Genomic DNA, 24595 nt, shown 5'->3' on the forward strand with positions numbered 1-24595 from the left:
TGTGACATCTTTTGATTATCTGCTCCTATCACTGCTTGCTTGTCCCTACAACCAACCCCCCCCTCAACTTCTCTCCCCCCCCTTAAACCATCTTATATTTCATCCCTCTCCTAACTAAACTCAGTTCTGTTGAAGGGTCGTGAGGACTCGAAACGTCAACTCTTTTCTTCTCCGCAGATGCTGCCAGGCCTGCTGAGTTTTTCCAGGTAATTCTGTTTTTGTTTTGGATTTCCAGCATCCGCAGTAGTTTTTTGTTTTTATTTCAGTTTTGCTGGTAGTGTTAATCCTAATGTTGACATCATTCGCTCTTCCTCCACGAAGACAAAAACTCACTGTTTTGAACCCCCCACGCAAGCTCTTTTCCTCCTTGCTGGTGCCGCCCATTTCTTTCTTGCTTTGATTGACAACCCGCGACCGCGCGAATAACAAGGCGCAGGAAAAAAATTCAAATCTGAAACGGAACCCGACGTGCGCGCGCCGAGCGGCCATTGGCTGAATTCAATTGACGCGGGACACTTGAACTGAATGGGTTTTAACCGTTCGCCGCTGGTGACGTAAGGGACAGTGCGAGGTGGAGGTCAAGAGTTACAGAGCAAACTGCCCCAGTCCACCCGTGTGTGGGGGGGAGGGGAACAACTGCCCGCCCACCGACCGGCTCACGCAGCCTGGCGTTAGGCGGCCGGCGGGGGTGGGGGACGAATTACAGGGCGGGACCTGGCCGGTGGAGCGCTCGAGCCAGGGCCTTTCCTTCCTCAACCAGCGGGGGCCTAGGCTCAGCCAGAGGGGAGGATACACATCTCCGAGCCGCCAGCCTGTTCAGCTCCATCCCGATTTTAACCTGACGGGTGTATTTTACTTTTTACAAATATATATATTTTTATTTTTAAAATCTGATTTTATTTTCCCTTCTTAACATCCCCCGAGCTCGAGATGTTTCGGGCTTCTCGCAACGATGCTTCCAGGGACTGGGAAAACGTGTTGCCCTCGGGCATGAAAGCCGCCAGCTGGGAGGACCAGGAGCCGGGAGGTCGGGAGCGGAGTGCCGGCAGAACCGCCACCCCCATGGGCGGCAGAAAGGCGCTCGGAGTGCTGCAGAACAACCAGGCTTTACAGCCCCATTACAAGTCCGTAAGTAAAGAGGCAGGTGCTGTCACTGGGTGGTCTGTGCAGGCACAAGCTGGGGGTCTCTAGCACAGGCTTCTCCGCTGCGGGGAAGGCTCTGGCCAGTTCAGATGTATCAAGGAGAATCTGGGCGGTATTATTGAATAGCGTGAAGTTCAAATTGCCCCAGCACCATTCTGTTTCCGTTTTGCAACGGCCTGCGGTTACTTTGACCGTCTGCTAACGTTGAAGATTCAAGCTTCTAAATTGGTGATTTTCCGAGCTGTAGAAGAAGAAAGCCAGGCGTGCTCTTGTATGCTTGTGGCAGTCATTCCTTGCTTTCATGTAATGCAGAAATGTAGCGAAGGGAGTTTGCTATGTCTGTAAACCGTAAAAGAGAAACTGTGCTCTTCAATTTTCTATCAACGCACTAGTCAAAATGACCTTGCTACTCTAGTAGTTTCACTTTTTTGGAACATCCAAAGAGCTCCATAGTAAAGTCTAGGGCTGAAAATTCAAATCGCTCTCTGTTCCCCAGGACCATCAGATGTTGGGAAATCGTTACTGAATGCTAACGTGGTTGGCTGGGATTCCGTGGCTCCGACAGGAATGAATTTGTGAACCAACGATCCCACTGGAATGGGCACGCTAGCAATAAAATAGACAAATTATAGGAAAACCAAGTATTCTTCTATATAGCTTGGGTAGTATTTTAAATTGATGCGTTCCTTCCAACTGACGTTACTAAAACTTGATGACCTTTTATGCATGTGGGGGATACCTCATGAATTTATGGTGGCTGCAGGAAGTGCAGGAATAATTGATCTTAGTTGCCATTGATGAGGTTTTCTATAGCCTATTGTGGGACTATGCAAGCTTTTGTCTTCTATGACTGGAATCCTTGGAAGCCAAGCATTAAAATGTATTCACAAATGCAGCAGCTGTGGTAAATATATCATTTGCAAGCTTCCAGGCCTGCAAAATACAAACAGGACAACATCAGCAAAGAAGAATGAGTATAGTACCAAGACTTAGGGCCTGTACCATGGCCTTCCCTCCTCACCTGCACCCTAGTTACATCTATTTCATGTTTTTGCAATCCTAAATTTGTAAGTGATTGCTAATTCTGCATTTCACCTCAGCAAGGTGATAACTTGTATCAGAACATTTCCAAGGGCAATATCAGCCCCCCATATTTCGCCCAAGTAAACCAAATCGAGGTGTTGGAAATGTTTGGGTGAGGTAGGTGTCACATGGATCCTAATTTGTCTTCGTTTTGTTTTCAGTTATGTACTAACAGCAGAAAACTTGTGATTTTTTTTCTCCCTCTGAGTCCATTTCAGAATCCATAGAGTTAATGCAAACATTTTTTAAATGTTATGTTTTTAAATATAAAAATAAGGTTGTGCTGTCACATTTGGACCCAATTCAATCATTTTATGGACAAAGTCTATTGTTTCTCTAATCCTGTCACGAATAAAAGTTATGTTCTTCAGGCAAAAATCTGCACTCTGATAATTTCATGTGTCTACACTGTACATACAGGTTTCAACATCAGGATTTATCTGCAGCAATGAAAACTCTGGTCCATTACCAGCAGGAAAAGCACCAACAAAACCATCATTCACTATCCACGTAGATGAGCCTGATGGTGCTTCACGGCGAAGTACAAGCAGTAATGCAGGAAATGCTGCAAGTCTGACACTAAATTCAACTGTACTGTCACTTGGAAATTGCAAGCCTTTGGCTACCATTGAGTGTGCTGCAAATGTTAGTTTTGGTAAGTTTTGCATGGTCTGGTTATATCAGAATTTACACTTTGACTTTTTTTGCAACTCGTATTTTTAATCTGACATCACAATCCATCTGTTATATTGCCGAATGTTGTCTTCTACATTGAGAGTGAGTGCCCTTGACGTAAAGGCAGCATTTGTCCAGTCGTGGTACCAAAGAGCTGTAATGAATTGAAATTCATGGGAATTATGGTGGGGGAAGCCCCTTACTTGTTGGAGTCATATCTAGCACAAAGTAAGATGGTTGTGGGTGCTGGAGGCCAGTCATCTCCACCCTAGGTTGTTGTTCTAGGAGTTCCTCAGGATAATATCCTAGGCGCAACCATCTTCAGCTGCTTCATCAATGACCTTCCTTCCATTAAGGTCAAAAGTGGGAATGTTCGCTGATGATGGCACAGTGTTCAGTACTATTCATGACTACTCATATTGAATCAGCCCTTGCCCATATGCAGTACAACCTGGATAACATAACATTCAGGCTTGGGCTGATAAGTGGCAAGTAACATTTGTGCCACACAAGTACCAGGCAATGACCATCTCCAACAGGAGAGAATCTTACCATCTCCCCATGACATTCAATGGCTTTACCATTATGAAATCCCCTGCCATCAACATTTCTGGGGTGGGTGGGTGTTACCATTGATCAGAAACTGAACTGGACCAATCATATAAATAGAGGCTGCAAGAATAGATGTAACTCCTGACTCCCCAAAGCCTGTCCATCACATACAAGGGTGCAATGCAGGATTGTGATGGAATGTTCCCCACTTGCCTGGATGAGTGCAGCAACACTAAACACTCAAGAAGCTTGACATCATCCAGGAGAAGGCAGCCTGCTCGATTGGTAACCCATCCACCACCTTAAACATTCACTCCCTCCACCACCAATACACAGTTGCAACAGTGTGTAACATTCACAAGATGCACTGCAGCAGCTAGCCAAACCCCCTTTGACAGCATCCTCCAAACAGGCAGCCTCTACCACCTAGAAGAACCAGGATGGCAGAGACTTGGGAATATCAAGTTCCCCTCCGAGTCATGCACCATCCTGACTTGGAACTATAATGCTGTTTTTTTAACTATTGCTGAGTCAAAATCCTGGAACTTCCTAACAATCACTGTGGGTGTACCTACACCAGATGGACTGCAGTGATTCTAGAAGGCAGCTCACTCACCAGTGCCACCTGATGGGCAGCAAATGCTGGCCTTGCCAGTGATGCTCGCATCCTATGAAAGAATTTAAGCTAAACTCCGTAGTGAGAGTTTGCAGCATCTTAAAGCAGTGGGGCAAAAGTAACAAGGTGTGCATCTATGGACTATTTAGAGCATGAAGCACCAGCTCTGAAATCTTGAGTTTTCTTTGATGCTGTATTCACTTTAATCAAAATAGGAGAAAAAATTCTTCCAATCTTTGCCTTTCTCTTCCTTTTATAAGATAGTGACTCATGCTAGGGTACATGTCCAATATGCTTGTAATACTCTGATAGTTTGACCCTTCATGTGAAAGCTAGAAAATTAGTGCTAGTATACTGTTTGACCACTGACATCACCACATCCAAGCTGGCTCCTTGGTATGCTTTGTAGTCTGTGCCTTTTGGATAGGAATCAGAGAATGAGAAACCTAATTGTGTTTCTCCACCTCAGCTGTTGGTCCTAAGATGTGTTTAGTCTGAGGACCACAAATTGATGCAGTGGTTTCTCATGTCTTTACCCTTTTAATTGTAGAGTATTAGTCTCGTAACTGTCTGCAGCACCTCCAGGATACAAGGTTCGCTTGGGTCTGCGTGACCAAAACCGGAAACAAACTCTATGTGCTCTTATGACCCCTTGATTTATCAATATAGTTTGCCATTCTGTTTGCTGTTCTATTTTGCCCCAGTGACTGGGTATATTCAGAATTTTTGACCAATTTTGGTTTGTTCACATGCAAGACCTTGGTGTACTGAATGGGCATAATAGATGAAATTACATATTTTTATTTCATCTTTGTAGGCCCTTTACTGTTTCATCAGATTTGACTGCTTTTCCTAGTTCAGTATCATCAATATACGTTGAGATATTTGAATCCAGGTTTTTTTTCTAAATTTAAAAACTGCTATAGTTATAGCACTTTGGGGCACTTTAACACGACTTCTTTCCTAGATGTCACTCGATCAAGTTTACTCCTTAAGCTGGTTTCTACTTCATTTCTAGTTTTATGTCAAAATCTCTACTTTAACATTTAGGAAGGACAGAAAGTGAGGAAAAGGTGGAGGGGTGTTCTCTGTTTGTTAATGATGGTATTAGCACAATAGAGAGGGATGATCTTAGTTCAGGAAACCAGGATGTGGAAACGGTTTGGGTAGAGATGAGAAATGGTAAAGGCAAGAATTCACTTATGGGAGTTGTGTACAGGCCCCCTAATAGTAAGCACATGGTAGGATGGAGCATAAAGGAAGAAATAATGGGAGCTAGTCAGAGAGGCTAGGCAGTAATCATGGGAGATCTTAATCTACATATAGACTGGAAAAGCCAGATGGGCAAAGATAGCCTAGAAGAAGAGTTCATAAAATGTTTCCGGGATAGTTTCTTGGAACAGCATATTCTGGGGCCAACCAGAGAGCAGGTTATACCAGACCTGGTATTATGCAATGAGATGAGATTAATTAACCTCATAGTGAAGGCACCCCATGGTAGCAGCGACGATAACACGACTGAATTTTACATTCAGTTTGAGGGAGGGAGGAGTGGGTCTGAAACTGTTTGTTTGTTTTTAAACTTAAATAAGGGCAGTTATGAGGACATGAAAGCAGAGCTGGCTAAAGTGAATTGTCAACTTAGGTTAAAGGATAGGTCAATAGAGATGCAATGGCAAACATTTAAGGGGCTATTTCAGAATACACAGAATAGATACATCCCAACGAGTAATGAAAAGTCCAAGGGACAGAAGCACCATCTGTGGTTAACTAGAAAGGTTAAAAATAGTATCAAACTTAAAGAAAAAGTATATATTTGTACAAAGATAGGTGGAAGGCCAGAAGATTAGGCAGAATATAAGGATGACTAAAAGATTAATAAGGAAGGGAAAATTAAAGTACGAGAGAAAGCTAGCCAGAAATATAAAAAGAGATAGATAGTAAAATTTTCTATAAACATTAAAAAAAAAATGTTAAAGTGCGCGTTGGTCCTATAGAAAGTGAGTCTGGAGAAATGATAATGGGAAACAAGGAAATGGCAGGCGAATTGAGCAAGTATTTTGCATCAGTTTTCACTATAGAGGATACAAGTAACATTGCAGAACCAGCTATGAATCAGGAAATGGAAGGAAGGAACTCAGGAAAATTACAGTCACTAGAGAAGTGGCACTGAGTAAATTGTTGGAGCTGTGGGTTGATAAGTGCCCGTGTCCTGATGGACTTCATCCTAGGGTCTTAAAAGAGGTGGCTAGTGAGCATTGGTTTTAATTCTCCAAAACTCCCTAGATTCAGGGAAGGTCCCATTTAGATTGGAAAGTAGCAAATCTAACTCCATTATTCATAAAGGGAGGGAGACAAAGTAGGAAATTACAGGCTAGTTAGCTTAACATCAGTCATAGGGAAGATGTTATAAGCTACTATTGAAGAAGCTGTAGCAGGACACTTGGATAAGTTCAAGGTAATCAGGCAGAGTCAACATGGCTTTGTGAAAGGGAAATCATATTTAACCAATTTATTGGAGTTCTTTGAGGAAGTAACATGAGGAAAAATTTTTCACCCAGGGGGTGATGGGTGCCTGGAATCCGCTGCCTAAATTGGTTGAGGCTGAAACGCTCAACTCATTTAGAAAGTACTTGGATCCGCATCTGAAGTGCTGTAACCTGCAAGGCTACGGACCAGGTTCTGGAAAGTGGGATTAAATTGAGTGTCTAGTTTCTTTTTATCTTTTTCTGGCTGGCACAGGCTGAATGGCCTCTTTCTGCACCATAACTTTTCTATGGTTCTAGGTAATGTGCTGTGGATAAAGGGGAACTGGTGGATGTACTGTACCTAGATTTCCAGAAGGCGTTTGATAAAGTGCCATATCAAAGGTTATTGCGTAAAATAAAAGCTCATGGTATGAGGGTAACACATTGGCATGGATAGAAGATAGGCTGGCTAACGGAAAGCAGAGAGAAGACATAAATGGGTCATTTTCTGGTTGGCGGGATGTAACGCGTGGTGTGCCACAGGGATCAGTGCTGGGAAGCTCAACTGTTTACAATTTGTGTAAATGACTTGGATGAAGGGGTGGATGGGATGGTTGCCAAATTTGCTGACACACAAATGGATAGGAAAGTTAGTTGTGAAGAGGATGAAAGGAGGTTACAAAAAGATATAGGTTAAGTGAGTGGGCAAAGATCTGGCAAATGGAGTATAATGTGGGAAAAAATGAAATTGTCCATTTTGGCTTGAAGGATAAAAGAGAAGCATATTATCTAAATGGTGAGATATGATGAGATAATGCAGAGCTCTGAGATGCAGAGGGATCTGGGTGTCTTAGTGCATGAATTGCAAAAGGCGAGTATGCAGGTACAGCAAGTAATTAGGAAAGCTAATAGAATGTTATCATTTATTGCAAGGGGAATTGAATACAAAAGTAGGGAGATTATGCTTCAGTTATACTGAGCACTGTTGAGACCATATTTGGAGTACCGTGTACAGTATTGGTCACCTTATTTAAGGAAAGATGTAAATGCATTGGAAACAATTCAGAAAAGGTTTACCAGACTAATACCTGGAATGGGCAGGTTGTCTTATGAGGAAAGGTTGGACAGGCTAGGCTTGTATCCGCTGGAGTTTAGGAGAGTAAGAGGTGACTTGATTGAAACATAAAAGATCCTGAGGGGTCTCAACAGCGTGGATGTGGAGACAATGTTTCCTTGTGGGAGAATCTAAAACTAGGGGTCAATATTTAAAAATAAGGGGTTTCCCATTTAAAATGGAGATAAGGCATTTTCTGAGGGTCGTGAGCCTTTGGAACACTTCCTGAAAAGGTGGTGGAAGCAGAGTCTTTGAATATTTTAAGGCAGAGCTGGATAGATTCTTGGTAAGCAAGGGAGTGATTGTTTATCGAGGTAGACTGGATGCAGATTTGAAGTTTCTATCAGATCAGCCATGATCTTAATAAATGGCGGAGCAGGCGTAAGGGGCCGATTGGCTTACTCCTGCTCTTTGTTTGTAAGTTTGTATGTTAAGCTTGTTTCAGATATTCTTGCAAATCTTTTTCTCTAAATATATCACAACAAAGATTTTCTGTTTGCTTGGGATAGCAGAAATGATCTGAGGCTGTGCTTAAGGGTTGGCATTTTAATACAGTGCCTTTACCATAACATGTCCCAAGCCTCTTCACAAAACAGTTCTAAAGGAACACTTTTACACCAAGCCACGTAATGCAATATTAGGGTAGTTGGCCAAAAACTCAGCCAGAAGATTTAAGAAGAGCCTTAAAGAAGTGCTGAGAGGTTTGGGAAAGGAATTTGAATTTTGGGCCTTCGCAGCTGAAACTCTTTCAAGTTATCAACAGTCACAGATTGCAACTTTTTCGAGTACAATCACAGTTCTTGGTTTCCGGGAGTGGGACATGAACCCACAACCCTCTGATTCAAAGGCGAGGGTGCTGTGAACTGAGCCACAGCTGAGCACCTGCAATGGTGGAGCGCTTAAAATCAGGGTTGTTTGATTGGCTGGAATTGGAGGAGTACAGATATCTTGGAGGCTTGTGGGGCTGGAGGAGATTAGACGTAGCAAGGGGTGAGGACATAGGAGGATTTGAAAGCAAGGGTGAGAATTTTAAAATCTGTGTGTTTAAACAGGAGTCAATGTAGATCAATGAGTATAGGGCTGATGGGTGAATGGGACTTGGACATGGAGAGCTGAAGTTTGGATGACCTCAAGTTTACGGAAAATAGAATATGGGAGGCAGGCCAGGAGTTTGTTGGAATAGTCAGTCTCGAGGCAACAAAAGCAGGAATATAAGGTTAGCAGCTGATGAACTGAGGGAAGGGTTAGGGTTATAGAGGTGGAAATGGGCAGTGCTGATGATGGCACAGATGTGCGATCCAAGGTTCGGAACAGTCTAGTTCAGCCTTGGATGGTTGCCAGGGTGAGCGATGGAGCCGGTAGCTAAGAAACAAAGTATATAGCAGGGACCAAAGGCAATGGCTTTGACCTTTTCAATATTTAAATAGAGGGAATTTCAGTTTACTGGAATGTCAGACAAGCAGTCTGACATGGTAACAGTGAAAGAGCGGAGAGGTGGTGGTGAGGTAGAGCCACCCTTTTGTTTCAAGCTTGCCACTTCCTCTGTTTGCATTTGACTAACTTGGTTTCCACCCTGCCACAGTATTGTGACTGCCTTGCTCAAAAGTGCTAATGACATTGTGACTGCAGCTTGCTATCTTTTTGACACTGTTGAATCTAGGGGAAAATGTAGTGATAGTGCATGCTGACTGAAGGTAGTCATTTAATTCCTTTGCACCATTCCCCCCCCCCACCCCGGCAACAGATTTCAGCTGCTTCTGTTACTAGTTTGGGAATCAAACTTTAATTATTTCCCCTCTGCCTTTTTCTAATTTGCGGTTGTTGGGTAAAGGAGCAAACTCATTACAGGAGCAGAATTGGGGGTGGAGGGGGGCAGCTTGTTTTGTGTTCCAGTGACCCTGGCTTCTGATTGTACAGGTAGTGCAATGCAAGTGCTAGCAGCAGTTCAAACAGCAACCAACATTGCAACACACTCGTCCCTGTGGAGCAAATTCTGCATATCAGTAAAGATACAAAAAAGAAATCTTAGTCTGTTTTGGCTCATTTCACCCAAACCACTTACTGAACAGTAAAGTTAGTCAAAGGAATGGTGTACAATACTGGCCTTAATGCATTCGTGGCATTAGCACTGCTGATGCAAACTGAATGTTCACATCCTGAGATGCTGCTCCCAAGTTTCACTTAACTTCCTATTCCTTTGACTTTAATGCCAAAGACTATAAAAACTGTTAACTATATGGAGTGAAATGCCTAGCTGAAAAAGTTTGTAATTTCTTACAGTTTGCACAAAGTATCTTTGTGTAAAAGCAGTTGATATTTATAAGTAGGATGGACATCATGTTAATTCACTATATAGTCATGGAAATAACTTTGGTTAGAGTAGGAGCCTAATCAGCTTTGTCTCTTTTTTTAAAGATTCCCCGATGGTGCTGGACATGTCAATATCTTCAGATGAAGAAAAGCGAGTAAATGCTAATGCTTTACCTGAATATGCAGACGATATTCACAAGTACCTTAGAGAAATGGAGGTAAAGAACCCTGGGCATATCTATCTTAGCGCTTCAGTTTTTGGATGTTTTGAACCCACAATATGTCTGCAAATATGTTGACTCTCATGTAAGCATGAAGTTTATTTTGCTATTCCTTTTTGGTACTGGATTTGTGTTGCAAACTCTTTGATACCTTACCCAAATGACCATTTCTCATGTGAGCTTTGACTGTATTGGTAGGTTGATCAACAATGTGAAACTTTCCAGCCAAGTTTTCAGTGTGTCTCTAACATTGCTAATTCATAAAACAGTGATCGAATCCGGGACCTTAACTGTACAGGTTTCTCTCTCCTCTCTCTCTCTCTCTCTCTGCAGGCAGAGATGCAAGTACAACATGTACTGCATTTTTGTTTTGTTTAATAGATTAAACTGTTTTTAACCCATATAGGACAATAGTGAGCCAAATGGTTTTTTTCCTTGCAATTTGACAGTTTCATGGTCACCATTACTTGTTTCTTTTCATTCCTGGTTTTTAATTTTTTTAGATAATTTAATCCATTTAAGATCTGGTTGATAATACAAGTTAGAACCAGGCTGAACATAGAAAGTTTAGATAAGTTTTAAAAAAGGAAATGAGAGGCAGAGTGTGAGAAGAGACTGGCAGCCAACGTACAAGGGAATCCAAAAGTCTTCTGTAGCCAAATAAACAATAAAAGGGTAGTAAGTGGAGGGCTGGGGCTGATTTTCGGACCAATAAGGGAATTTGCACGTGAAGGCAGAGCGTGGTTGAAGTACCAAATGAGTACTACTTCCTTACCGAGGAAGAAGATGCTGCCAAAATCATGGTGAAAGAGGAGGTTGGCGAGACACTGGATGAGCTAAAAATTGATGAGGTGACATTAGAAAGGTTGGCTGTGCTTAAAGCTGATGAGTTACCAGAACTGGATCAGATGCGTTTGAGGAAATTGCAGAGGCAGTGACTATAATCTTCAGACCTCTGGGTGCAAGAGTTGTGCCAAAAGATTGGAGAATTGCAAATATTACACCCTTGTTCAAAAAAGGGTGTAAGGATAAATCCAGCAGCCACAGGCTAACCCACTTAAATTTGAAGGCTGAAAAGCTTTAAGAAACAATTATTTGGGATAAAATTAAGTCATTTTGCCAATGCGGATTATTTGAGGAAATTCAGCACCAATTTGTTAAAGGCAAATCATGTTTAATTGATGTAATTATGTTTTGAGAGCTGATATGGGTAATGTAGTTGATGTGGTGTACATGAACTTCCCAGAGGCATTTAATAAAGTGCCATAATAGGCTTGCCAGCAAAATTTAACCCCATGGAATAAAAGGAGCAATGGCAGCATGGATACAAAGTTGGCTGAGTGACAAGAAACAGTAGTGGTGAATAGTTTTTTTTTGATTGGCGGAAGATATACAGTGGAATTTCTCAGGGGTTGTCCCAGGACAACTGCTTTTCTTTATATAGTAATGGCCTAGGGCGTACAGGGCATAATTTCAAAATTTGCAGATGACACAAAACACAGGATTTAGAAGTGTGAGCAGGATAGTAATAGGTGTCAAGGAAATGATCAGGCTGGTTGAATGGGCAAAACACACGGCAATTGGAAGTTGATGTAGAGAAGTGCAAAGTGATATGTTTTGGGAAGAAGAATGAGGAAAGGCAGTATAAAATAAAGGATGTTCTGGAGCAGAGACACCTGGGGTACATGTGCAGAAATCGTTGAAGGTGGCAGAGTAGGTTGAGAAAGTGGTTAAAAAGGCAAACAGGATCCTGGGTTTTATGAATAGGTGCACAGAGTACAAAAGCAAGGAGGTTACAATAAACCTTTATAGAACATTGATTTGACCTCAGCTGAAATATTATTTAATTTTGGGCACTACACTTTTAAGGATGTGAAGGATTTATTGAGGGTGTAGGTAAGATTTAGGAACATGGTTCCAGGGATGAGGAACTTCAGTTATGTGGAGAGATGAGAAACTTGTATTGCTCTCCTGGAGAGGAGAAGGTTGAAAGAAGATTTGATAGACGTACTCAAAATCTTAAAGGGTCTATAGTAGATAGAGCGGAACAGTTTCTCTATGGAACAATTGAGAACCAGAAGACACCTACATAAGGTGAGTGGCAAATTAACCAATGGCAAGATAAGAAATATTTTTATTCAGCAAGCGCTTAGGATCTGGAATGCACTCTGTGACGAAGGTAGATTCAACCATAGCTTTCAAATAGGAATTGGATAAGCACTTGAAGAGAAACATGCAGGGCTATGGGGAAAGGGTGAGGGAGTGAGATGAGCAGTTACTCTTGCAGAGTCTGCATAGACACAATGGGCCAAATGGATGCCTCCTATGCTGCAAACATTCTGATAAATTTCAATTCCTTAGTTGGCATGGTCAGATTTGAATTTGTCCTGGGATCATTTGTCTAGTCCTCTGGACAACTAGTCCAGTAACATAACCACCTATACTACCATACCCAAAAATGAGATACCAGCCTAAGGTAACAACAGATCTTGCAGAATTAATGTTGAGCAGTATGGCAGCATGGATTGCACTAACTCATCATAACTATGTAAAAGGGTTGCTATGCTGACAATTGGTTTATTATATATTGGTCTACTAGCATTCATGATTTGCCTCTTGCTTTGCTGAATTTACTGTTCAATGGGGAAAAATAAGCTTGGACCAGTGGTGGTCTTGGATAGATCAGATTTCTGGGAAACTGATATCTTGCATTTTTTTTTCTTGCCAATTAGCTGAAATGCAGACCCAAAGCAGGGTACATGAAGAAACAGCCTGATATAACCAACAGTATGAGGGCTATCCTTGTTGATTGGCTGGTGGAAGTTGGTGAAGAATACAAATTGCAGAATGAAACATTGTATCTCGCTGTAAACTACATTGACAGATTCTTGTCATCCATGTCAGTCCTCCGAGGGAAACTCCAGCTTGTAGGAACTGCTGCCATGCTGTTGGCATCGTAAGTATGAGCCTCACTGATTAGCTTAGTTTAATTACTTAAAATTTCCAGCTTTCTGTTTTTGCTTTCAATTCAGTGATGTCGCTTTGGGCTTTTCTTCATCTGTCATGAGGTACCTAATTGTGAGCCATTTGCAGTTCCCTAACCTTGGCTCCCTGGTCCTCAAAGCCTAGACAACTTTGTACCATTTTTGCTTTCATTTCCTGTTCGATATTTTATCCAGTCTGAATTTAGGGCCAAAGATTTGGAAAAAGGGGTTTAGTCAACAGCACTAATCATAAATTGACCTAATGTTTGCAACCTAATGTGAATATCGAAGTTAATGTTAGTACCAAACTACTACTCTGACTGAACGCAGCAAATCAGCATTGATTTGGAGTTGAACGTGTGACTTTTCCTGACCATATATCACTCTGTGCAGGAGATTCCGCAAAAGGAAGGGGAACAACTAAGTTATGGTTCATTTTGGGAACCAGTGACATAGGCAGAATTTCAGGAGCAAGGTAAAGGATTAAAAAACAAGATGGGTTCTTAAGATCCAGAGTGCACTACCTGAAAGGATAGTGGAATTAGATTTCATGGAAACTTCAAAGGTAATTGGACATTACTTGAAGAAAAAAAATCAGGCTTATGAGAAAAATGATAGGACTAAATTGGACAGCTCTTTCAAAGAGTTGGCATAGACATGATGAACTCAATGATCTTCTATACTGTATTCTTTCTATCTGTTCAATAACATATTAATGCGTATCTGCCCCTAGCCATCCAAAGTCATTTTGGATGTGGGTGGAGAATAGAATTAATGTTGTACTAAAGTTGACTAATTGCAATCTTATTTTGATAAGATATTCTTGCTGATCAAACTTGAGATAAACTGCCAATGTTATTACTTAAAGCATGCTTACAGACCTTGTTTCTTGCAGAAAATTTGAAGAGATATATCCCCCTGAGGTTGTTGAATTTGTATACATAACTGATGACACCTACACAAAGAAGCAGGTTCTACGGATGGAACATCTCATTCTTAAAGTTTTGTCGTTTGACTTGGCAGCACCAACAATAAACCAATTCCTTAATCAATATGTTGGGCGTGAGAAAGCCAGCAGTAAAGTTGAGAGCTTATCCATGGTGAGTATTATGTGGGTTCCCTTGTATGTGACCTGTCTCCAGGTTCCACCAAACCAGGTATAGTTTTTCTAATGAAATTTGTAACTATAAGTTACCTCCAAGTTTTGAAGGGCACATTTGTACTCCTGTTGAATCTTGAATTTCACTAATAGTGGTTCAGTGAATAAGCTGCTGGGGAGGAGAAATTTCTTCACTCGAGTTGTGAAATTCTGTACCCCAGTGTGCTGTGAATGCTCAGTCATTCAATATATTCGAGACTGATGCGAATAAATTTTTGGGCATTAAGGAAATCGGAGGTGGGGGAGAGATACGGAATAGGCTGAGAAAGTGGAATTGCTGTTGAAGTTCAATTGTAATCTTAAAGGATGTTGAAACAGGCTCAAGGTGCTGTATATGGCCTGCTTTTGCTCCTATTTATTGCTTTTTTGACTAGAAGATATCTCTCTTCCCTTGACAGTACCTGGCAGAACTCAGTTTGATTGATTCTGAAACATTCCTGAAATATCTACCTTCTGTCCTTGCTGCATCTGCCTTTTGTTTGGCCAACTATACAATATCACGAACTAGCTGGGTGAGTTATGAGTGGCTATTGCAAATTCTCAATGCCTTTGTACAGAACTATACCATTTGTGGTTAACTATAGAAAAACTCTTGGGATTTGCTATTTAGGCCTTTAACCCTTGATATTTTTGGCAATTGTTATGTTTCTCAAATTTTCTCTTGATTTCCAATCCACTTACCTGGTGAAGATTGGGCTTTGTTACTGCTAGACTTTGCCAATGCACACATGGCTGGTCCCCTAGGTTCTACCTTCCATAAACAGGAGGTCATCCAAAACTCTGCTGCCTGTGTTCTGACTGCATCAAATCCCGCGTTCACTGACCTACATTGGCTCCTAGTTAAACAAGCGTTTTAAAAAAAAATTCACACCCATCATTTCAAATTCCTTCCAGGTCACACCTCTCCCTATCTCTAAATCTCTCTAAGTCCAGTCGCAAGTAACATTGCCTGACACTTGTGTGGCAGAAGAGGCCATCTCCAAGAAGAGAGTCTAAGGCTCTCCCCGTGACCATTTGTTGGCATTGCCATCACAGAAACCCCTCCATCAACATCCCTGGGGTCATCATTGATGAGTTACTTAACTGAACCAATCATTTAAATACTGTGGCTACAAGAATGGGTCAGATGCAGGGAATTCCAGTGAGTAAAGCGCCCCTAAACTCCCCAAAGTGGTGTCCGCCATTTACATGGCACAAGTCAGACGTGTGATGGAATAATCCACACTTTCTTGGATGAGTGCAGCTCCAACAACACAAGAAGCTCAACCCCACCCAAGACCAGGCTACCTTCTTGATTGGCACTCCTACAGGATGCACTGCAGCAACTCACCAAGGCTCCATTAACAGCACCTTCCAAATCTGGGAACTCTATCATCTTGAAGAACAAAGGTAGCAGTCATAATTTGAAAATATGTTGCCGTTACTTTACTGTTGTTGGATCAAAATCCTGACCTTTCTACCCAACAGTACTATGGGTGTACCTACATCACAACGATCGGCACGTTTGAAGAGGCAGTTCATGACCACCTCGAAGGCAATTAAGGATGGCCAATTTTGTTAGTGACACCCACAGTCCATGAACTAATTAAAACAGTGTGGCACGATTACATATGGTTTACCCAACAGTTGGTGTTGTGGGATCGCTTAGCTTTGGCTATAGCATGCAGCTATTGCTGGTTTGGCATGCTTGTAATCCTGTTTGTGGCTTTACCAGATTGGCGTCTCATTTTTAAGTACAACTAGTGCTCCTCTTCTTTTTCTCTCTCCTTGTTGAACTGGGCATGGTACTCTGGATTGATGGTAATAGTGAGGGATATGTTGCAGCATATGGTTTAGATTATGGTGAAATACAGTTGTGTTGCTGTTAGCCCAAAACACCTCGTGGTTGCCAGTTTTGAGCAGCCAGATTTTTTTCTGAATCCATTCCATTTACTAGGGTGTTAGTGCCACACATTATGATGCATTGTGTTCTGGGGGCAGGATTCCATCTCTACAAGGATGTTGTGGTTATCATTGTACCCCCTTTTATTTTGGAGGTGGAATCTGTGGCCCCTGGAGCGGCTGCACGTGTGGTAACTTGGAAATGGTTGACATGTGCACAGCCTGCATAGAGACTTCATATGCCATAGAGGGAAAATTGGTTACCCCTACCAATGCATTGTCTCAAATGGATGTGCCTGTGACAAGTAGATTGAGGATGAGGTCAAGTAGCTTCTTTCTTCCTGTTGATTCTCACCATCAACACGGTCTGGCAACCATGTCCTTCAGGACTTTGTCAGCTAAGTTGGTGGCATAGGAACATACAAACAAAAATATGAATTAGGAGCAGGAGTAGGCCCCTCAAGCCTGCTTTGCCATTTGATAATATCATTGTTGATCTGATTGTGGTCTCAACTACTTTCCTGTCCAGCCCTTATAACTTAGATTCTTGACTAACAAGGGAGTCGATCTAACCCCGCTTTAAAAAAATATTCAGTGGTGTTCTGAGCCTTGAGATGAAGGTTGAAATCCTTAACCCAGAGTGCATTCTGTTCCCTGCTATCCCTGGTGCTTCTTCCAAGTGGTGTTTAACATGAAATACAGACTCATCTGATGAGGGAGGTGGTAATCATAGGTGTTTTTGCCCATGGTTAACCTGATGTCACAGAACTTTGAGGTCTGGAGCTAATGTTGAGGTCTCCAAGGGCTGCTCCCTATAGTTTACCATTGTGCTACAGCTCGGCAGTAGGATAGGACCAATAAGTCCTCTAAACTGCACGGCGACAAGTTCCCATGCACAAGCTGGCTCGACGTTACCACAGATATGTGACCATGACAGCACAATTTTCTAAATGGACACACCATTAAACAATTGCTCATGCTTGCCAAAAAAGAAATTGGTATATTGGATGGAGATAAGGAATAATGAGAGGAGTTTGGGATGTTGGCTGGAAGGTATGTTCTGGAGTGTGACTGACAGGCTCTGTGTGACAAACCTGTGGGGTAGCTCTCCCAATTGTGGCACAAGTCCCCGGGTGTTTTGTGAGGAGGACTTTGCCTTCATCGTGGTTGATGCTGGATGATTTGTCTTTTTTTTCTGAATTAGTCGTTTTTTTTGTGTGTGCCAGTTTGATACAACTGAGTGGCTTACCAGGCCATGTCGGAGGGCAGTTGAGAGCCAATAATATCTCTGGATCAGGAATCACATACAGACCAGATCAGATAATGATGGCAGATTTCCTTCCCTTTAGGACAAGATGGGTTCTTACAATAATCCATTACCCCATTATTGATGCTGATTTTTATTTCAAATTTATATTCCAGAGCTGCTTTGGTAGGATTTGAACTCGTGCCTCCAGATCATTGGATTTATAGTCCAGTAACATAACCACAATGCTACTTGCTGCAGTATCTCTTTTGTTATGCTCATGTCTGCTTTTTTTGTTCTTTTGTGGGTGTCACTGGGCATCTGTTGCCTATTCCTAATTGCCCTTGTACTGAGTGGTTTGGTTGAGTGGCCATTTCAGAGGATAGTTAAGAGTCAACTACATTGATGTAGATCTGGAGTTAAATGTAGACCAGACCAAGTAAGGACAGCAGATTTCCCTCATTTAAGGACTTTAGTGAACCAGACGGGTTTTTACAACAATAGTTCCATGGTCACCATTTCTGAGACCAGCCTTCAATTGCAGGCATATTAATGGAATTTAAATTCCACCAGATTTAACTCATATCCCTAGGACATTTGCCTGGTCCTCTGGTTTACGAGTTCAGTGACATTGCCACTACACCACTATCTCCCCATGATTGTTACCTCCGATAATCTAATGAACTTCTATAGCTTTAGGTCAATTTTTTTCAAGGAAACCACTGATCACAATCTACAGCGCATCCCTAAAAGAACAGAATCAGTGCCCCTCTGTATTCAGCACCACCTCATAGGAAGCCTTAAGGGAAGCGTGTGCATAAAGTACTTTTTGAGGATTTATATAATCCTCAAAGTAGTTTGGCACATCACCATTGACTGTAAACTGCCAGACTGCGCCTATGTCTTGTGAAGGAGACAACCTACTTGATCTGCAGCAAATAGGTTGCTGAGAATATTCCTGCCCTGCATGGCAATGATAAGGGTGGCCATTAAAGAAAGTATCATTTCCACCATGCAAACATCGTTCACTGTGCTAAGTGGGACAGACTAAGCATGTCCAGCACCCATAACTTCACATGAATCAGGTGCTTTAGGGTATCAACAGTAATGCATTGCAAACTACAGTAATTTGATACCCTTACCCCTTGAAATGAACTGCACTCACATGAAGTCATAGTCCACAGCACAGAAACTGGCCATTCGGCCCAATTGGTCTAAGCTGATATTTATGTTCTACAAAAAACAACTCCTGCCCCCCTCTCAACCTTTTTAAGCATATCCTCTATTCCTTTCTCCCTTGTGTTTATCTACCTTCCCCCTAATGCACCTATGCTATTTGTCTAACCACTACTTGTGGTAGCAAATTTCACATTCTTGCCACTCCTTTTGCATAAATATATTTCTCCTGAATTCTGTATTGGTCACTATTTTGTTCTTATGCCTTCTAATTTTTGGGGTCTCCCACAAGTGGAAACTGTTTCTCTACTGGTCACCCTTTTCTAGAGAAGAGAACTCCAACCAATCAACTTTTCGAGAGAGAATCCTCTCCTTGTAAATTCTCTTTGCTCCTCCATCAGTGCCTCTCTCTTAATGTGCACAGTCTTTTGAGTGTAACCTAATCCAAGGTTTGACACAAGTTTAACATAATGTCTCTGGCTTTCAATTCTCTTTTCCTAAAATTGAATCCCAGTGCTTGGTTTGTTTTTATTTAGAAGGGCTTTATTCACTTTTGCTGATTTGAGAGATAGAAGGATCCACCTGGAGGAGCTAACTTCAGAATGAGTTGTGAAGCAATTGTACAAGGAGTACAGAAATGTGGTAGCCAGTTTATACACAAGACCCTGACAATCAGCAAGATGTAAATGACCAAGTGTTTTACTGGTATTGGTTAAAGGATAAATGTTGGCCATGACATCAGGAGAGCGCTCATGATAAAATGTTGTGGGAGCATCAATTTAACTTCTCATTTGAAAGACAGCACCTCCGACATTGAAAGTTTCTTCAGTATTGCAGTGAAATACCGGTCTAGCTTTTGTGCTCAAGTCTCTAGAGTGGGACTTGAACCTGCATGCCCATAGTGCCACTGAGCAGTGCCTGCTCAAGTGACTGGTCGAACAATTTTTGGATTGGGTTCCATGAAAAGTGTTTGGCTCCAAACTTCTCATGCTTGTAGAAATGACAATACAAGCAAACCTGTTGACGTAACCTGACGTAACATCTCCCCACTGGCCACACCATCCCCCACTGACCACCACATACCCATGTGGCACCCCCACACCCCCCTCCTTCCCGCTTACCTTACACATTTACCTTCTCCCTGACTTCGCAAAGTTTTATCTTCCACAACAGCAGTAGTCCTGATCCATGGATATACTGAGTATCCATATCTTTTTATCCTCCTTCAGCTGCATATTTAATCTAGTCTTTGCCAATGAGGCATCTGCAAACCACACCCTTGCAGCCCTACTTCAAAAAAAACTTTTTTAAACACCTAGTGCTAACCTTTATTCATATGTTTCTACTCTGCCTCATTGCTTCATGATTTAAATCATCCCTATCAAATCTCATGAACTTATCTTTAGTGAAAGCTGTCCAAATTTTTGAAGTCTTTCTTTGCCTTATTTCCTCATACCAGACAACAATAATTAATCTGCATTTTTTCGATAGTATGGAGGCCAAAATTTCAAGCTTTACTCTAACAGTGGTCTTACTAAAGCTTTAGAGATTCACCATTACATCTTGATTTTAATATTCTATACCACTTGCCATAAAACCCATTATTCTACAAGCTTTTTAACAACCATATCTTCTTGAGATGCAGCATTTAAGGTCTAATGAGCTTATAAATCCTCAATCTTTCTACTCTCTTAAATAACCCAGCATTTTTAAACAAAAATGTACTGCCTCACATTTACTGACATTGAATTCAATCTACCACTTTTTTGTCTTTTCCATTGTTTTATCAAGATCCCCTTGCATCGTTTTGTCATTGGGACTATTTATTGTATATCCTATTTTAATATCTGTAACTTAGGATACAACACTCTGACCTCATGTCAGCATTGCAGACAATAAAGAGGAATGATTCCAGGCAGATACCCCTGGTGTTAACCACTGAGAAACTGCCCATAACTCTTAATCTATTTCATTCATTCTAATCATTTTTAAAATCCAATTTGGCACCTTCTCCCTAATTTCATGAGCCTTGATTTTCTCTGGTTGCTTTATCAAATACTTTTTGATGATCCACATTCTTGTATCCAGTGTATTTCCTGCTACCTTAGGTTTGTTCGACAATATCTTTTCATATTGACTGCTTCTAATTATTTTTACTTGTAGATTTTCCCATGACAGATGATAAACTAACTGGCCTGTAATTACTTGAAATTGGATGGGCACTTAAAAGAAATAAACTTGCAGGGCTATGGGGCGTGAGCGGAGGGGTGGGACTGACCAGATTGCTCCTAGGAGAGCTGGCATGAACTCGTGGGCTGAATGGCCTCCTGTGACGTATGACTCTTTGACAATCTATTAACTTAAACCCATGGAATTCTATCAGTTATTGAAAGCTGGTATTAAGTACACCCACCAGTATAACCATTAAACTTGCAGGGTTTTCTGTTTTGTACTACTTCTTGAAGCATGAAGTTTGCAGTGCATTTGCGGAATTCCAATTAATTGGATGAATCCTCCACTGCAAAATCTAGGGCCCTGAAATTTTTTGGGTCATGATTGTGGTTGGTGCCCCCCTCCCTCAAAATAAAGCATTGGCATTGCTGGAGTTTGTGTGGCACATATTTCCATGGGGCATGTGGGTGCAGGTGCATCTCTGGTCTGGCTGCCTGATATCCACATTCAAGTCTGCTCTTGGAGGGGAGGATTGCCCAAATTCACACTCATCCTAAACTTGCCAATGATACAAGTGACCTGAGCAAGAGGACTTTTCTTGAAAAAATGCAAGTATTCAAGGATCCAGGCTTGTTCCCTCTTTTGGTGGTTGTACTTTTGACCCACATATACCTTTTGTAGAGTATTTTTTTAATCAACTTGCAATATGAACAACAGCTTAGGGAGCCCTGTTGTGGTCCAATCCATCACTTGCCTCTGAGACGCAGGCAGAAGTGTTTCCTCTTATAAGCACTAAGGAAACTCCTGGAAATAGGAGTCCCTATAGATGCTTGGGATCCACCTGTGTTATGCTATTTACTTCGTCTTTATTGGGAAAACCAAAACTTTTGAAATTTAGAGCTAAATTGCTGGTTTCTTGTTTTTGACCTGTGATTTTAGACTTGCTGCTTGCCAGTTGCTATTGTTTTGGTGCTTGCAGTAATTTCAATTGCATTTTCTTTATCTTTACAGCCTAGATCATTAGCTCAATTGACAGGATATGTCTTAGAAAGCTTAATGCCTTGTGTGACAGATCTTTACCAAAACTACCTCAAAGCATCCGAACACGCACAGCAAGCAGTGCGGGAGAAATACAAGAGCTCTAAGTAAGTATGGTATTAACTGGCAATTTGATCAACGAGGAAGGAAATAAGACGATTGGGAATTTAAATTTTGTTTAGCCTCTTACTTGCTACATGTATAGGATGTGCAAGTGTAACTTATCTTCTTCATAAGAAATACTTTCATGACTCACCTTAACTGTCACCTTGCTTGTTACACACTGAACTTCACTAAATGTCTTTAGCTTTCTTTGCATAAGGCCAATTCTTAAAGCAGTGAGATTTGAGATGGGTGTAAAGAAAAATGCAGTATAATTGTTTCATAAAGGGGACTATTTTGGGGTATAACATAACCAGGATAGACTAGAAAGTTGACAGTGTCCTACTTATGTCAAAACAGAAACAAAGCCCTGCAAGAATCTGGACTCTTGAGCACCACTTCCTGCTATACAAACCTGTAGAAGCTGTATTTTGTCATGCTCAAACTGAGTCAGATTGCATGTTTCATAATGTATACCAGTTCTTAAGTAAAAGCCCCAAACATCTGTCTCCTTTTGGATTCTTCAGGCTGCCATGAAAGAAGGATGAAGCAGTTTATAAATAAGTTTGTGGTGGAAATAACGTTACTGTGTACACTTTCTTGCACCTGAAGGTTTAAGAATTATGTAGCAGAATTTTGCTGCTAATGGGCTTGGTATGACTTGTGTTGATGCTTCAGAGAAATACGGTGTACTGCATATAAAAAAAATTGTGATGCTTTAGTCGAGGTGTCCTTGTTGAATCTGTTCACCTTCTGCCACTTGGGTCAAATTTAACTCTGACATTTTACTATATCTCTGTTTTGAGAGGCAGTTTAGATGAAGATACAGCCTCAACTGGGATCCTTTATCAAGAACTTGAATCTGCCATGACTTTTTAAGTTATTTCTTTTTAATTACTGACTGTTCTTACAATACCACACGTGCACACATTTATTGCTAACATGAAATATACCTTGTATGTGAATAAATGGCAGGACCATTGAACAAATAAAACTTCTCATTGCACTCTACCTTTGCTAGCTGGGTTGAGCTTCATGTGTTTCCACTAATTGTAAGGGGAAAAATAGTCATTTGTCCCATTTTTATAATGAGTTTTCTCTTGCAGGTATCATTGTGTGTCGACCATTGACCCACCACTCTCGTTGAACCTGCTGCTTTTAAAACAGTGATGCTATCCACCTTGTTTAGTGTATATATTGCAAACATTTGTAGAACCTGAAAACTATTTTTGTACAGCTCAGTATTTTTGAAGCAAAATGTGGACTTTGACCAACTTGCCACTACAACTTCTAGCACTGGATAACTGCAATCTACACCAATAGTAATTTGCTGACTTTTGTGGGATATTACAAGCAACAGTTGAAGTATGTTTACTTGTACATTTTTATGAATTATGAACCTATGTGCAATCCCATTGTATACAACTTTTATATTTAGAGCTAAAATAACCAAGCCCAAATTAACCAATAGGATAAGTTTTGTTAATTCACTTGGGAAACTATGTGCGGACAATTTTTTTATCGCAAGTAGAATATTAGGTATCTTGTAAGAATGCCAATGTATGATTTTTGAATAATCCTGACTGGCTTCTTTCAAGCGATGTTAGTTGAACAAAGATGTTAATTAAAAATGCCAAGTGGGTTAAATATGGCCAGTCTGACCCAGTGCACTAATTTGGTATGGTAAATACCAGTGCCTCTACTATTTGAGTGGGAAAAGCTTCCAAATGTGGATTATAATGACTGCAATCTAGGCCTGTTGGGATATGCTCAATATTATGTCAAAAAACAATCCTCACAATATAGTTAAACCAAGCATTTGGCATACTCTAGTTGAGGATTAGCTACTTTAGCTTATGATGTCCAATTCCATTGATTCCAATTCCATTGATGCCATTTCCTTGTTGCTTGTCAATTGGGACTAAAGTTCTTGAAGTACTATCAGACATGAATAGGTAAATGTTTTGTGGTTCGTAAGGACCCTGTTCTTGGTTAGAAAACTGCCTTTATCAGAAATTTGGCTGTCTTTTTATTTTGAATAAGGAAAGTGAATATGCTCAACATTGCATCAACTTTTCATCTTTCTCACATTTTCTTCACTCATCTCTTTTGAAGCTTAACCTATTGGCCTTTTTGGATGGGGCACATGGCAGGAAAAGGAATTTTTCATTTATAATTGGACAATCAATACATGAACACTGACTTGTGCGTTTTTTAGGTGAATCCTCAACTCTCCTTTTGGTTGCACTAAACTTGTAAACCATCTCATTTTGTGCCTGAAAACCACAGCAGAACTAGGCAGGGAAAAATCAAGCCCGTTACCATGTCTATTTGAATGGCTTCCAATGTAAATTATGGAACATGTAACAAATTTACAAATAAACATGCATTAGATCAAATGTTGTGCTTGAGTATGAATATCAGATCTAGTATTTTTGAAATATTACTTAACCTGATGAGAATTTATCTTAAGTGCTTCAACACTTCGTCATTTTCAATTGTTACAATTTGGTGGGGTTTTTTTGAGGCCATGCAAATTGCTTCTCTTGTGTATGTAAATGACCTGAACCTTGGTGAAAGTGTACAGTTACAAAGTTTGTGGATAATGCAAAACTTGGGAAATATAGTAACTAGTGAGCAGGATTGTAGCAAACT

At 41.0% G+C, this 24595-nt stretch overlaps 1 protein-coding gene across 1 annotated transcript; it reads left to right on the top strand.

Moving 5' to 3' along the window:
• Positions 1–560: 560 nt before the first annotated feature.
• Positions 561–24339, top strand: ccna2 (cyclin A2). The gene is made up of 8 exons (XM_078540088.1): positions 561–1128; positions 2647–2881; positions 10067–10179; positions 12915–13138; positions 14062–14266; positions 14724–14837; positions 21812–21945; positions 23047–24339. The coding sequence occupies exons 1-8, from the start codon at positions 931–933 to the stop codon at positions 23108–23110; spliced, it is 1287 nt and encodes a 428-aa protein (XP_078396214.1). The 5' UTR covers positions 561–930; the 3' UTR covers positions 23111–24339.
• The last annotated feature ends 256 nt before the right edge of the window (positions 24340–24595 follow it).

The sequence above is a fragment of the Cetorhinus maximus genome, chromosome 1 (genome assembly GCF_964194155.1).
Source record: "Cetorhinus maximus chromosome 1, sCetMax3.hap1.1, whole genome shotgun sequence".
Classification (NCBI taxonomy): domain Eukaryota; kingdom Metazoa; phylum Chordata; class Chondrichthyes; order Lamniformes; family Cetorhinidae; genus Cetorhinus; species Cetorhinus maximus.

Coding starts and splice junctions, on each gene's coding strand:
- ccna2 (XM_078540088.1), top strand. CDS start 931: ATGTTTCGGGCTTCTCGCAACGATGCTTCCAGGGACTGGGAAAACGTG. Junction 2,882..10,066: donor TGCTGCAAATGTTAGTTTTG/GTAAGTTTTGCA, acceptor CTTTTTTTAAAG/ATTCCCCGATGGTGCTGGAC. Junction 10,180..12,914: donor AGTACCTTAGAGAAATGGAG/GTAAAGAACCCT, acceptor CTTGCCAATTAG/CTGAAATGCAGACCCAAAGC.